Source organism: Apis mellifera, linkage group LG11, assembly GCF_003254395.2.
Source record: "Apis mellifera strain DH4 linkage group LG11, Amel_HAv3.1, whole genome shotgun sequence".
Taxonomy (NCBI): Eukaryota; Metazoa; Arthropoda; class Insecta; order Hymenoptera; family Apidae; genus Apis; species Apis mellifera.
The window spans coordinates 1,260,631-1,275,547 of NC_037648.1; the positions used below are offsets into that span (position 1 = coordinate 1,260,631).

The 14,917-nt window shown below is 23.0% G+C and overlaps 4 protein-coding genes and 1 non-coding gene across 23 annotated transcripts in view; 3 read left to right on the forward strand and 2 right to left on the reverse strand.

The window, feature by feature from the left end:
• The first annotated feature begins 537 nt into the window (after positions 1–537).
• Positions 538–2,811, forward strand: LOC100577809. 6 transcript variants are annotated; one of them, XM_026443692.1, is made up of 7 exons: positions 542–683; positions 766–794; positions 1,003–1,283; positions 1,487–1,727; positions 1,891–2,068; positions 2,219–2,586; positions 2,663–2,811. In XM_026443692.1, the coding sequence occupies exons 2-7, from the start codon at positions 768–770 to the stop codon at positions 2,774–2,776; spliced, it is 1,209 nt and encodes a 402-aa protein (XP_026299477.1). In that variant the 5' UTR covers positions 542–683; positions 766–767; the 3' UTR covers positions 2,777–2,811. The 6 variants fall into 6 exon arrangements, with proteins under 6 accessions (XP_026299476.1, XP_026299478.1, XP_026299479.1 ...); XM_026443695.1 differs by having other exon boundaries at positions 1,031–1,283; XM_026443691.1 differs by having other exon boundaries at positions 538–794.
• Positions 2,812–3,334: 523 nt separating this feature from the next.
• On the forward strand, positions 3,335–5,487 carry LOC113219086. Of its 3 annotated transcripts, none has more exons than XM_026443697.1 (5): positions 3,335–3,514; positions 3,668–3,986; positions 4,058–4,208; positions 4,343–4,581; positions 5,237–5,487. In XM_026443697.1, exons 1-5 carry the CDS (start codon positions 3,371–3,373, stop codon positions 5,416–5,418), a joined length of 1,035 nt encoding a protein of 344 aa, XP_026299482.1. In that variant the 5' UTR covers positions 3,335–3,370; the 3' UTR covers positions 5,419–5,487. The 3 variants fall into 3 exon arrangements, with proteins under 3 accessions (XP_026299482.1, XP_026299484.1, XP_026299483.1); XM_026443699.1 differs by having other exon boundaries at positions 4,343–4,619; positions 5,237–5,372; XM_026443698.1 differs by having other exon boundaries at positions 4,343–4,610; positions 5,237–5,338.
• A 550-nt stretch (positions 5,488–6,037) lies between these two features.
• On the reverse strand, positions 6,038–6,109 carry TRNAP-AGG. Its single transcript has one exon. It is a non-coding gene; the product is annotated as a tRNA-Pro (tRNA).
• A 25-nt stretch (positions 6,110–6,134) lies between these two features.
• Positions 6,135–10,937, forward strand: LOC725390 (leucine-rich melanocyte differentiation-associated protein). 2 transcript variants are annotated; one of them, XM_006558548.3, is made up of 5 exons: positions 6,135–6,294; positions 6,397–6,624; positions 8,149–8,527; positions 9,082–9,172; positions 10,301–10,937. In XM_006558548.3, exons 1-4 carry the CDS (start codon positions 6,235–6,237, stop codon positions 9,159–9,161), a joined length of 747 nt encoding a protein of 248 aa, XP_006558611.1. In that variant the 5' UTR covers positions 6,135–6,234; the 3' UTR covers positions 9,162–9,172; positions 10,301–10,937. The 2 variants fall into 2 exon arrangements, with proteins under 2 accessions (XP_006558611.1, XP_006558610.1); XM_006558547.3 differs by lacking the exon at positions 10,301–10,937 and having other exon boundaries at positions 9,082–9,424.
• The window catches only part of LOC408337, a 55,731-nt gene continuing 50,400 nt past the window's right edge, over positions 9,587–14,917 (reverse strand). For 9 of the 11 annotated variants that reach the window (XM_026443573.1, XM_026443574.1, XM_006558545.3 and 6 more), the window contains 5 exons: positions 14,681–14,783; positions 14,397–14,558; positions 12,494–12,726; positions 11,934–12,145; positions 9,587–11,739 (listed from right to left, as the gene is read on the reverse strand). In XM_026443573.1, the coding sequence (XP_026299358.1) occupies positions 11,585–11,739; positions 11,934–12,145; positions 12,494–12,726; positions 14,397–14,558; positions 14,681–14,783 (865 nt within the window). In that variant the 3' untranslated portion in view covers positions 9,587–11,584. The remainder of the gene's footprint in view (positions 11,740–11,933; positions 12,146–12,493; positions 12,727–14,396; positions 14,559–14,680; positions 14,784–14,917) is intronic. The other 2 variants (XM_026443577.1, XM_026443576.1) reach the window with 1 other exon arrangement.

Consider the following 14,917-nt stretch of genomic DNA (forward strand, 5'->3'; position numbering starts at 1 on the left):
CTAACCAATAGAATGTTAATTATAAAAAAAATTTTCTTTAGAATTAATTATATATAAGAATTCTTCAATTTATTTAATAAAGCATAATAATAATAATAATAATATCTTTAATTTATTTATTGTTTATATGTATTAAATAATTTTTTTTTTCTAAAAAGAAATAAATATTCAAGTATTAATCGCTTTGTTTTTATTTCTAATATATTTTATTATTATTATTATTACAAAAAATAGAAATTATTTTAAAAAATGTTTTATTATCAAAATAAAAAAATAAAATAAAAATTATTTAATGTTATCGAAAAATACTTTCACTTATATAACACTTATGTATATATGACATATGTATATCTCTTTCTTAACTTTCTAATATATATTTTAATAATTTTATTTTATTTTATATAATCTAATCTAATTTTATCCAATTTTATAAATATTTTCTAATACAAAAAAAAATTGTGTCAATATTAAAATATTGCACAAGTTATTAACATAGTATATTTTCTGCTATTTATTATATCAAAGACACTATATATTTTTAAGATCTTATATCTTTCATACTTTTATATGAATATAGCAATTATGATTTTTAGTGCTTTAAAAAAATGTGATTTTATTTTGTTATATTATTCGAATGATATAAACGTAACCTTTTCCAGGCGTTAAAGTCTCAAAATTAATTGGTAACTTTGAGGTTTTGTAATGTAATGGATGTTTTTAAAAACCGACAAAGATACAAACATTATACATGTCTCTGTTTTTCAGTAATGGGACAGAGAAGATTTAGAGTTTCGGTAATTCATAGAGATGTTATTATTACATTTTGTAATAAAATTAATATCATTTTATTATCTTTTATACATATAAAATATTTTATTATAATTCGTTTTTCTAATTTTTACATTTCTTTATGACAAATGTCAATACGAACTTTATATTGGATCAATATGACTTCTAAATAATTTAACAATCATTGGATAATTTAACAATCATCATTTTGAGATGGGTGTCCTTATTGCTCCGAAAACAGGAGATGCATCAATTAAGATTATACCACAAATGAAGAAACATACTACCAGTTCTGATGAATCTTCTAAGAGTTTTATTTCCACAATATCAAAAAGACATGCTATTAAACAAAATGCTTTGATTATTGAATCGAATTATGATTCCATTAACAGTATGAACAAAGATTCACATAATCATTCAGTAACAGAAAATACAATTTCTGATGATATGAGTAATTCTACGATTCATGATAGCTGTCAGTTTCCTTATTATAGGTTAATATTTTTATTATATTATTATTTATTATTCAACATTTTTATTAATACAGTTTTTATTTTATCAAACTTATAAATATATCATAATTTTGTTAAAGATTTTTATTCTTAAATAATGATTTTTTTTTGTTATATGTTAAAATAAATAGATATATCATATTCATTAAATAATAAAAAAATTATTTATATATCTTTTTCCATAGGAGTAATAAAAGTAATGGATGTCCAGATGCAGTTTTGGTAAAAGATATAGGTGTATCGTGTATGCTTTTAAATCAAAATACTTCTGAAATATCTCCTGAAACAAAAACTATTGTTAAACATCTGAAAAAAGAATATAATGATTTGTCTAACATTACAAGTAAAATAACTACATATACAAAAGACATATTAAGTCATTTATCAAAAAAAAATCAAAAAAAGCAGCAATTTCTTAAAAATTTGGTATTTAATTTTCATATAATCTATAATGATAGAAATAAATTTAATATTTACATAATATGATATAAAATACATATAATTTTTATTTTATATTTATTTTTTCATAAATCTAATTATAGTTATTTCATAATTATAAATATGAGTATAAAATGTGTGAATTCTATAGGTATCTTCAAAACATGCAATGGCATCTCAGTATATAGATACTGAAGGTAATCTCTGTTTAAAATTAAGACTTTTTAGTAATGCTGAAACTCAATGTATTACTCAACAAGATGTTAAGAATTTCAATAGTATATTATGTAAAGATGGATATAATATTAAGAAATTGTATAGTAAACATTGTAATTATTACATTTATATATATATATATATTACATAATATTCAAAAAAATAAAATAATTTTTTTTAGTTATATTTTTTTATATATGTGTATACATATACATTTTTTATAATTTTATTTATAATATGTATTATTATTTTTATATATATAGCTCAAATTTCAAGTAAAGAAAGTATAAAAGTCAATAATACGAAAAAAAATTCAAAATATGAAAAAGATATTCAAACATTGGTTCCGTGTCAAGAAAACGAAACAAATACTTCCACTTCAACATCACCTAGTGCATCTTCAGTATTTAATTACTTAATATTGAGTAAAAAAAGAACATCAAATGAATTTTTAAATTCTAAATCTAACAAATTTGGTGATATGCACAAACATAGACATCTTAAAAATTTCATTGATAAAGATGGCAAAGATCATTTAAAAATACGTAATCCAATATTATTTACTAATTGGAAAGAAATTTCAAAATCAAAATCCAAAAATAAAACTTTTTTCAGTGAATCACAACAAACGGTTTGAACATTACGATTTAAAAATATTATATTATTTTATAATATAATTATAATTGTTTTTTTAATTTTAATTACAGACTAATACAAAAAATAAAATTTTACAAGGAGATAATATGATCAACAATATATCTAATACCAAGTTTCATACAGTTAATATACGTATTATAAAAAAAAGTAAAAAAAATGTATAATTTTTATATTTTTTATGTTTTTATATATTCATATAATAAATATTTTTATATTACTATTAAATATTTGTTTTATTTACTCAATATTTATAATTTTAATATTTTTAATGATTTATTCTTAATAAAAATCTTTTATTTTAATTATTTATAATTATATATAAATTTATTTAAATTATATATATTATATATTTATACACATATTATATTGTTATAAATGTGTATGAATAATTTTTCTATTTTTATATATCAATATCGATATTTTGGAAATTCGGCGTTTAACTTTTATGTAAAAATGTGAAATGTATTAAAATTATATTAAATACAAATATATAAAATTATATATTGTATACATATAATGTATATTTATCAAAATATATATTTATCAAATTTAAAAACTTGTAATGAATATAAATGTTTTTAATAAAACAAAAGTTTAATAATCAAAAATATAGGTTATGTTTTATATGCTCGTAAATAAGAAAATCTAATTTTACAATAAAAAAAATATAATTTAAGATAAAATTTTAAAATCTCCGTATTAATAACATATATAACATATAATAAAAAACATGATTTTTTATTAATATAAAAAACATCATGTGGAATAGTATAAAAATAAATAATGATACTTATATGATTTCTATTATATATAAAAATGATACGATAAAAATTTTTTTAACTAATCTTATTGAGATATGGATAGAAACATTAACAAAAGAAATTATTTTAGACAGATGTCGGGTAATTATTAAAATATTATACAAGAAAAAAAATGTAAAAACAAAAACGTGTCTTTACATTTTTATAATTAATTAAATTTAATGTTATAATATTTTTTATTTTAGAAATAATATTATATAGATATATTATATAGAATAATTTTTTTTATTTTAGAAATTAAATCCACTTTTAAATGTTGAAGCTATTGATTACAATGATATTATATTGAACATTTTAACTAATATGTCAGAATATATTGTGGAAGCATCTATAGAACATATAAAATTACGAGCTCAATTTAATGGTGGTTCAATAAAATTTTCTGTAAATTTAGAAAAAGGCACATCTCAAGATTTTTGGGAAATTATAACTAAACCTTTATATATATCATCAATGGAAATTATTCGTCAGCATCAATTTCTTTTAGATTTAATAAAAAAAAAGGATGAAGAAATTGCAGAATATAAAGCAGAAGGCGCTGAATTGATAAGAAGTATGTTATTTTCTTTTATGTTAAGTATATTATATTACATTAATTTAATATACATTTTTATATTTATACAGAGAATATTGAAACAAAATTTTTTACGGAGGAACAATTTAAAATAGATATTCCTACACCAAATATTACTGATTATACAAACACATTCCAAAGAATGATGAATTTTTATAATGAATTGAATTTCTATGATATAACAGTTAAAGAATCAACAAGGTATTCTTTAATTAAATAATATTCATAGTATTATTTATAATAAATTCTTTATTAAAATGATTTCTAATAAAAATAATTATAAAAAAAATTTATAAATAATTTTATAAATTTAAAGAGTTTATAATTTATTATAGCAATGATCATAATAAAATACAACAAACAGAAATATTGAAACAGAATTTAACAAATTCAATCCAGAATGATATTTCTAATGATAATAAAAATGTATCTAATATTGAGGATATGAAAAGAAACATAGAAACTACATTTTCAGAGAATAAAAAGAAAAGTAAAAATATAACTAATAAAAAAGTAATTAATAAAATTGGAACTGCAAATTTGACATATAGACCTGTCAAAATATTAAAAAAAGGTTTGAATGATTCTATCTTGTGAAATATGGTATTCAAAGTATAAAAAATTAATTTAATATAATATATTCTATAATATTCAGAGGAAAGGGTAATTTTTGAAAAATTTATTATTTAAAGTATTTTTTTTTCTTTAATTCTATATTTGTATCTATCTACATATACGAAATAACTTAACAATTAAAGCAAATTAATTTATTTTAAATTGATGATACATCAAGTAAGTATATTCTAAATTATCAATGTAAGTAGTGATATATTATGTATTTTATGATAAAATTAATGTATAATGATTTACACATTTACATTTTACAATACTCAAAATATTATTAAAGAAACAAGATTGTGTGAAACTTAAATATTAACAAAAAATATGATAAAATAGAAATTGATATTAGATTGAAAAGCAGTTAAGATTGCCGAAATTTCAAAATATATATTGATATTATAAAAAAGATTTTATATTACATAATACTTAATAAAAATGAAATTATGAATTGATGATAATAATAATAATAATATGGCAAAATAAATTGTAATTTATTTGAAAGGATATTAAAAAAAAATATGTAGATAAAAGTAATAAAAGACTTTCGTCTGAATATTATCAATAATTTTGAATTCGAAAATTATTAGGAAAATACTTCTTTTTATTAGAATCTGAACATCTACCTGAAATGTTACCTAGACGAGGAAACAATAAAATAAAAAGAAAAAGATGTCGACAATGCACTGCTAGTGGTTTACGAAAAGAAACTAATTATTTCTGTCCTGGCTGTAAAGATAATCCTGGTTTATGTTTAGGAAAATGTTTTAAACAATATCATAAACTTATATGATATTTAATATTGTGTATATGTCAATTTTTTAAATTTTATTCATTATTTTAACTTATTTTTGTATATACTGTAATTTCTTTATTTAGTACATAAAAAAATTTATGTACTAAAACTGGTTCTGATTTTTTTAATATATATTGTTTATAATAATTGCTATTTATAGTAATTTATAATATAATCTATATATATATATATATATATATATATATATATATATATATATATATATATATATATTAACTAAAACATTATTAAATTAAATTTAATGAATTCATGTAGGATTTTAAGCCCTTTCCCTGGATATTACTACAATTATAAATAAATCAATACATTTATTATATTCATTAATTATATTATAAATAACAAAATTGTAAATTTTGAAATATAAAATTGTAACGATGCATAAATATAATTATTTTATTTATATGAGATTTATAAAAAGAAAAAAAAACATGTAATAGAAAAATATATAATATATATATAAAAATATATATTAGTATAATTTATTTTTTATTTATATTACTTATATTTCATTGTTTATTATTCAATATTTTGTTAAAAGTTTAAATAAAAAGATTTAGATTATTAAAGACTAGACAATTAACAAAAAAAAACCACTGGGCTCGTCCGGGATTTGAACCCGGGACCTCTCGCACCCTAAGCGAGAATCATACCCCTAGACCAACGAGCCATGTTATGTGATTTGTTTGTTAATAAAGATATCTTCCTTAATGGCGGCTTCGTCGCCTCATTCAAAGTATTATCACTCTTATTATTTAATGATAATTTCTCATCGTATAGTATCATATATGCAAGATGGCGGAACAAAGCCAACAAGATTTTAATAGAAGTGCGTTGACAGTTCGATATGGACGGGTAATTAACATATACTTTTATTAATATATGTTTAAAGTGTTATTTTAGTGAATTCTAAATTTTAATGTAAATGCATTATTGTAAACGTTTTCAAAAATCTAGGTTTGGTATACAGGACAACGGGCAGAAAAGATTCCTGGAGGATTAGTGGGTGTCGTTGGTGATAATTGTACAAGTTTAGATTTGTCTTATAATGAACTAACCTCCATCATTGCTGTCAAATACTTCGAAAACCTACAGGAACTGATACTCGATAATAATAAACTTCGGGATTTAAAGACATTACCTCATATACAAAATTTGACCACTCTCAGTTTAAACAATAACAAGGTTTGTTTTACTTATTTTTTTTAATTTTTTGTATTAAAAAAAATATTTTAATGAATTAAAATTATTATTGCTAGAAGATATTGATATAGGATAGAAATAAATTATTTACTTCATATGCATTAAAAAATTAAATTTTTAAATGTTTTTCCAGTAGTTTTTTAATTATGAAGATCTAATTTTTTGGTGTTATTATTTTTAATTATTTGACATTATATCAAATTACTTGTAAAACATATTTGCATATGATATTAATGTAAAAATTTATTATTCTTTTTATTGAAACATGTAATTAATAATATAATTATCGTTATGTTTATTTTTAACTTATTTTATGCAAATTTTATTTTAATATATTTACTTCAATAAATTTTAGCATAATATTTCATTATTATTATTTCATAGAAAATATCTTGTCTAAGTGTCTATTTATCTTGTTTAAATGTTATAAAATATCTATTTAACTTAATATAATCATTTTGATATTAATTTATAATTCTATTTTAATTTGATTTAGATTTCTTATTTTTGAAATGAACGATATTTAAAAATATATATGAAAATATCAATTAATTAATCGATCAATAATTTTTAAGGTTAAGGATTTATCTCATGTACTATTACATTATTTTTAAATCATTTCAAATAACAAACAGTTGAAAAACAGATTAAGTAAATATGATACATCTGTTATTGCATCATATTACATATTTTTATTGTAATTTGTTTTTTTTTTTTTTTTTTTGATTAAAAATAACTAATCGTTCATGTTTTCAACATATATTGTTAGCTTATAATTTTTTAATTGCGAAACCAATAAAAGGAAAAATAAAAGTTAACTGTATTCGCTTTAATCGGACAATTTCTAAAGGAATACTTTATGAGTTATTCATTCTCATTGAAATTCTAAACGTTTATGATTTTTGATATCTTATATCATCAACGCAAATGGGTTCGATGACATTCTTGATGTCATTCACCTCGTATTGATTGTTACCATTGATGATATAATTGGATTGCGGATTTATGTATAATTTCATTAAGAATGTTCCGTTTTAACAATAAATTTTACTATTATTATTTTTGATAAACTACATAATCAATATTATTAATTAAATAACGTTTTAATGTAATTAAAAACCTAAAATTTTTATTATTTGACAATTATCTTTTAGAATTAAATTTAAACTTTTTTAAAAATTATTATTAATTATTATTAAATAATTATATTATTTGGAATGATATGATTAATATAAGTATCATTTCATCTAAAATATAAAATTATAATTAATAAGTAGAAAAAATTCTAAAATAATAATCGTTAAACAAAATTGAAATATGCTATACTATATATAGTATCAGTTATAAAGTTTTATTTGTATATTTTATCATTATGTATCAATACTGTTGCATCATAAGCTCATATTCTCATATATATTTGTGGTTTGATTATAAATTTACATTTATCATGTATATGAATGAATCATGTTTTCACCACATAATTTGTTTAAATAAAAAATTGTTTAGATAACAGATATAGACAACGCATTGAGGAGAATACAAGAATGTTGTCCAAAAATAATGTACGTGAGTTTACTGGGTAATCCAGGATGTCCCGATCAGTTAACGAATCCAACCTCAACCGATGACGAGGATTATAATCGTTATAGACTCTATGCTATATATACGTTACCTTCGACACTTCGATTTTTGGATTCACGTCCAGTGACGATGCAGGAACGAAAAGATGCCGAAAGACGAGGAAAATATTCGAGGACTATTAAAATGGTTCCAGATTTATCACAGAAATTCGTTTCAAATACAATTGAAGATTTCGATGATATATTCTTCAATATTCATTATACTCCTTTACCAAGATCAATCCGCAATCCCCTTGATCACAAAGGTATAATTGTAATAATGTAATTTCTTTAATATATCTTATTATTTTTTAATGATATATAATATAATTGAATAATGATATTTATTTGAATATTCTTATTTAGAAAAATTAAAAATTAAAAATTTCTTATATATAATTGATAATAGAAAATTGATTACAGAAAAAATAATTTTAATTTTATTAATATTAAAAGAATTAAATCTTAAATATGTTATATATTAAATCTTATTTATATCAATTAATATTTTATGAAAACATTGATTATAAAATTGAAAAAATATGTTCATATGAATATTAAACCATTTGATGAATATGAAAATTATTATTTAAATTATTTTTAAATTTAATTTTGAAACTATTTAATTTTAAATACAATATCATTACTCAATTTCATTTTATCTACTGATTATTTAGTTTTGTTAAAATAATTAAATTTAAATCAAGTTTATTTAACTAGAAATTATTTAATTAGAAATAATGATTGATTTATTTATTATCTGATTAGAAATTTTATTAATTTTATAAATTAAAAGTATTTTAATTATTTTATGTTCCAGGAGCATTTGGAAAATGTAAATATCGATATTCTGGAAAGAATTCAGAAGGAAATCGGTTCATTTCTAATAATGATCTTTGAATGTAAATTGAGTAAGTCAAAATATTTTTGTATATAAGTTGCGATTTTGTTTTTTTTTTATAAATGACAAAAGAAATAGCGATTAGACTCGTAGAACTGACAATGAATGAAACGATGCACAAATCAAATTTTCTTGATATTTTCTCTTTCTCTTTTTTAACCAAAAATCTCATCTATGTGCCTGTTTGTTTGTTCAATATTTACCTAATAGATGTTAATTTTTTTATACATATATACATCGAATAAAATATAATTCATTATGAGTAAACGTATAAAATTTTATTATCACGTACACTGATGAGTGACATAAATAAATGTCAAAGATTCTCCATTTTGTTCCGATCGATCCGAGCGCCACATTATCCTTCAGAAACGGTCTTAAGAGAAACAGAAAACGCGCGCGCGTTTTGAATTCCAAAACTCTATTTTTTTTTCTTCCTGTTATCGTATCAGTTTTATTATCATAATTTAATGTTATTGGTCCTTAAATGTACACAACATAGTAGTCTCGCAACAATATTTTCCACGCGCAGTTCGATCCTCCCGACAACAAGTTACGAACAAACACAGCACATTCAATTCCAAAACTCATTTTTCACGGACGTATTGGCAAATTTTCCTAACGATCGTTTCTTTGACACGCGTTTACGAGAAGAACTTACGTCGAAGGCAGTTTAAAGTAGTTATCGATTGTTAACCCTGTATTTAGGAAGAACCTTATGGATAAGTATACACGATCCATGTGTTACACGCTATGCTTTCCTATATGCGATAATACCGAAAAATTCGGTATTGTAATATAATTAATTAGTTAAGTACGATTACATCAGCCTTTCGATTCGTCCCGGATGTAATTAGTATTCAATATACTAATATTATTCTTAAAAGGAAGTGTTTCGTGGATCAGTGTTTTGCATATATTTTCATAATTAATCATTCGTATATTTTATCTCGAAACACTGATATTTTTTTTTATTTATTTTTTTTCACTTTTTTTTTTATTTATTTATTTTTTTTTTTTTTTTGTTAAGAATTCCTTCCGTTGATAATGATCCAAAAGCCCCATGGCCTATCTTATATTACGTAATCTTACTGTGAATGTATAAATATAATAATATTTATATGGATATATTTAATAGGAATCGGTCATATTTAATTGCTTAAACACACCATTCCATCGATATCTGACAACTCAACGCGAGAAATCGTTTCGAGTATTGTACACACTGGAAGCATCTTTCTCTCTCCAAGAAAGGAAAGTGTCCACAATGCAAGCCACGTTCCAAACGCTGGAACCTTTTGTCCTTGGATTATATATATAAAGTAAAATTTACTTCGTAAAATATATAATATGTATATTTATGTATATATATATCGTTTTATGTTCTTTTTTTTTTTTTCTCCATTCTCTGGAAGGATTTTAATATCTTATTGCTGCGATCGACGAATGTTTCCCCAAAAAATATGTGTGTACGTTTGGAACGAGGCCATTTTCTATTAAAATTATAATAATACGATTGGCCACGAAGAATTTTCATGCACAATGTTCAATCTCGCCTTACGATTGGACGGATGTCCGTTTTAAAAATTTTCTCTCTTTAATCGTTTAATAAAAATTGTATAATCAACGAGAAGAATCAAACGTCTTTTTTCATTATATTGCACGAATTTTGCGTGTCCGTGTCGATGTTCCATTGATCATCTGGCTAGGACTTTCTGTAATAATATATAATATATATATATATATACGATGATGAAAGAAAAGGAGGAAATTAATGAAAAGGAAAAACAAAAGAAGAAGAAGAAGAAAATATAATCAAAAAGGAAACTGAAAAGAAATTCACTTGAAAAAAAAAAAATCATATATAGTACGATTTTTTCATACAGCAAAAAAGAAAAAAAAAAAAAAAAGAAATTGCAAACAAAATACCTACAAAAGTAAACTTAACTCGGAAGCAAACGGAAGCTAACAGATTCTAAAATTCTAATTGTATCGGCTAATTGATCATTTACAAAGTAAACTGGAACGGTAAATACTAAATTTTCATGATGACCAAGATTTGATTCCTTGGATCTTTCTCACAGGTTAATAATACCTACGACCACTTTCTATCGCATTCCCGAGAATTTAGAGTCTAAATGATAGACTGTGCCCCGGTGGACAAGGATTACAATGCGTTTACATTGGCCCCAAAGGCACTGATATTTTTTTTTTTTTTTTTCGAAACTTCGAAATTTCGAAATTATATAGACGAATGTGGTCCTCTCTTGACACTGACACAATAATACAATATTTAGAAGTTAAACTAAGGCCGAAGCGTAACCGAGCTTCGTTGAGATGGAACTAACAAGGGTCCAACGAAGTGAACACTCGAAACTGTCATTTTAAGTACAAAAGAAATCACTGAGACGATGCTTAATGATTAGGTGTTGCTGTTTTTCCCATGATTATGCAAATTTGGCCTCAAAGTCACGGCACCCTCCACCCAGAAATTAGGCCTCTCAAGCATGCTTTGCCAAAGGGATAATTCTCGACCGGTTGCATCCATCCAATCTACTGGTTTTCCATAGTGTTTTCCTGCAAAAAATTATAATTAATAAAAAATCATATAATTCATTTGTTTATCATGTAATTTAAATTGGAAAATTTTTTATATTCTGGGTTATATCAGTAAGTACAAACTAAAATATTATTTTTTAATAAGTTAAATCATAGGTTTTTATTACTTAAATTTTACTATTTTAAAATAATAAATTATAATTTATATATACCTGTGCCAAGATTAAATCTAACACCTCCTAAAAATTCGTTGCTGGCTATACGATCGTGATCCCAGACTGTTAATTCCAGTCCACGTTCTGCTAATTCTTGAAGACTCACATCTTTATAAATGAAAGTGTGACCCCATACTGGTGAACCACCAGATCTGCGTACTACTCCAGTCTTTTGTTTTCCTGAGCGACCTTTGTCAGGTAATAAGTAACTGAAAGTAATACAAATTAATATAAATTTATCTTTTTTCTTTTATTTCAATTATGATTAGATAATAATAAATAATAAAGATGTGTAAATTTTAGTAGTCTTATTAATCATTCATATCATAAATAAATAGTGGATCATTTGTTTTTTTTTTCTTATTAAAATTATGTATATATTACATATTTTACATATTTATTATTAATTATAAAGATGGAAAAGATGGCTTAAAGTCAAATTAGTGAGTGATTATTTGTATAAATTCTAAAAAAGATTTAAAAATTGATGATTTTCAATGTCTCTCCTTATTTGTTAACAATAGGAAGAAAACAATGCAAGTATAAATAAATGATACCTTTTACAGAATGGATCACACGTTCCTGAATTCTTTGCCCTGGTTTGCAAATTTCTAGCTTCCTTTACGAGCACGTGTAACGCGCCACGGCTCATATTCTTCTTAGACTTAGAGGTACTACGTTCTGATCCTGCTTCTCGATCACGTTCCTGTTGCGTAGGATCCGGTGGCACGAACTTCAAACCGACGATCACCTCGCCTTTGTATGCAACAGGGTCATCGAACGGTTCTGTCTAAAATTTATAATTAATTGATAATTTCAAAAGTTTAGAAAAAATATTTTAAAATTGTCCAAATTATAGAGAGTAATTTTCATAATTATAAAATTATTTATAATTTGGATAATATGATAATATTTTTTTTTTCTTTTATACAGAATCTCTAGAAATTTTTCAAATCTAAATATGAAAAAATATCAGGAATAAAATTAAAGAATCATACTTTTTGGATACCTTGTATGGTAATATTATTTTATATATCATTATAATAATTATAAAACAATTATAAAATAAAACGAGCAATTTAACAACAAATTTATTATTTTAAATATATTTATGTATATTACTCACTTGACAAGAATCATTTAATATATTTTTTTTGTTACTTCAAGAACAGAATAAAAAAGTAAGTATAATAAAAAAGTGAATATATAATTTAAGTAAATATACATATTTTAATATTAATTATTTGATAAAAAGGTTATACATAATGTAAAATGGTAAAAAACAAGAGGTTTCTATTAAAGACTTTTAATTCTTGTGCATGCAGATACATTGCAAAATAATGCAATCAGATGTGGTCTAATCGCAATAATAATATTATGTATCTTGTATAAAATTAGTCTCTTCGTTCATGCTGGTTTTTGAACTTGAATCTTTGCTCGATAATTGACAGGTAATGTAACAAGTCGTGCAATATTGCTTTCCTATTGCAAAGTGTGTCAATTAACTTGATCAAGATAAATATGAATAATAAAAAAAAAAACAAATAAAAGAAGGCTTCTAATTACGTACTGGGTAATAATCAAGACCTGCAAGAAAACTTACTTTCTCCGGCCCATTCTCGCCGCCTTTTTATATCTAGAACGATCTCTTACTATTGAAATAGTTACTGGAAGAGGTACAAAGGCATAAAATTCAGTTGGTTGATAAAAAAATGATAATAAAATTAAAACATTACAATGGCTTTTAACTAGATAGATAAATTAGTCAAGGATAATTTTAATCCTCAAATGATCGATTATGAATCATTTGTAATATTATAATTTAGAGTTTCTCTACTATAAAGAATAGTTTCTTTACAAAAATTATAATGCTTTATAATGCATAAAATTGACAATATTTTTAATAAGACAGAATATTTGAAAAGAGAAAAATAAATTCAAAGATATGTAGAATTTTTAAACATTTAAAAATTGAAGTAAATCAATTGAATAACTAAAGTAATAAGTTCTTCTTACTTCATCTCTTACAAGGTACTTAATTATTCTCTTATCTCTAATGAGATTATCCAGGTTTATTTGAAGATTAATTTCTATTAAAGATTATAATAATAGTTTGAAAACTAGTTAAAATGAAACTAAAGTTAATGTAAATTAATGATCCATTTAGAAAGAATTTTATATTTTTATGCCTCTTATCTTTTGTATCTCTTCCATTAATAATAAACATACAGTGACTCATAGACACTATATTTTAAAAAATATGCCTATCTCTTCCCTCTACTTAAACTTAGAAATAAATGTTAGAAATAGATATTTCTATGTTTAATTGTCATAATATTTTCTTCATTTATATTAGAAAAATAGTAAAAAAAAGTATGAATAAATCTGTGAATCACTGTATATTTTATTCTTTATTTATAGAAAATGTAAAGTGATGAACAAACTATTTCATAAACTTACTCGTTCTTGAAGAGGATACCATTTGGGTGTAGGATCATCGAAGATTTTGTTCTCCAAGGGCATTCGAACCTCGCCGAGGAAATCGTTGCGTCCAAACATGTCTGAATGCCAAACAGTCAGCCATAATGTTCTGGTCTCTAGGCCGCTCAGACTCATATGGAACTGAAATATGGTTGCGTACCGTCCAAGCTCTAACTCTCATGCAGGAAACAATGGAGGGGGGGGGGGGGGGCAAGCAAGAATATTTATGTGCTCGAGATTTGGAAATGAAACGTCAATCTTACCTTCAATGTTTCGTTAAATTCAGGATTCAGCGTGTGCTTCTTCACTTTCGTCTTTCGTTTCCCGCTCTTTGATTTGTCAGGTAATAAATACACTTTCACGTATCTGAAGGAATTTGTTTGCGGTTAATTTATTGAAAAGAGAATTGATTTTGTTTATGAATTAATTGTATATTGGAATTATTATGCATATATGTGAATTATTATATTTGATTGTTTTTTGATTTTGTTTGATACTTT

Bases quoted from the DNA above. Each gene is read 5' to 3' on its own strand.
- LOC113219086 (XM_026443697.1), top strand. From the start codon at position 3,371: ATGTGGAATAGTATAAAAATAAATAATGATACTTATATGATTTCTATT. The intron at 3,987-4,057 runs GTATGTTATTTT...ATATTTATACAG, and splicing joins AGGCGCTGAATTGATAAGAA to AGAATATTGAAACAAAATTT. The intron at 4,209-4,342 runs GTATTCTTTAAT...AATTTATTATAG, and splicing joins ACAGTTAAAGAATCAACAAG to CAATGATCATAATAAAATAC.
- LOC100577809 (XM_026443691.1), top strand. From the start codon at position 708: ATGGATGTTTTTAAAAACCGACAAAGATACAAACATTATACATGTCTC. The intron at 1,284-1,486 runs GTTAATATTTTT...CTTTTTCCATAG, and splicing joins TGTCAGTTTCCTTATTATAG to GAGTAATAAAAGTAATGGAT. The intron at 2,069-2,218 runs GTAATTATTACA...TTATATATATAG, and splicing joins GAAATTGTATAGTAAACATT to CTCAAATTTCAAGTAAAGAA.
- LOC725390 (XM_006558548.3), top strand. From the start codon at position 6,235: ATGGCGGAACAAAGCCAACAAGATTTTAATAGAAGTGCGTTGACAGTT. The intron at 6,625-8,148 runs GTTTGTTTTACT...AAAATTGTTTAG, and splicing joins TCAGTTTAAACAATAACAAG to ATAACAGATATAGACAACGC. The intron at 8,528-9,081 runs GTATAATTGTAA...TTTATGTTCCAG, and splicing joins CAATCCCCTTGATCACAAAG to GAGCATTTGGAAAATGTAAA.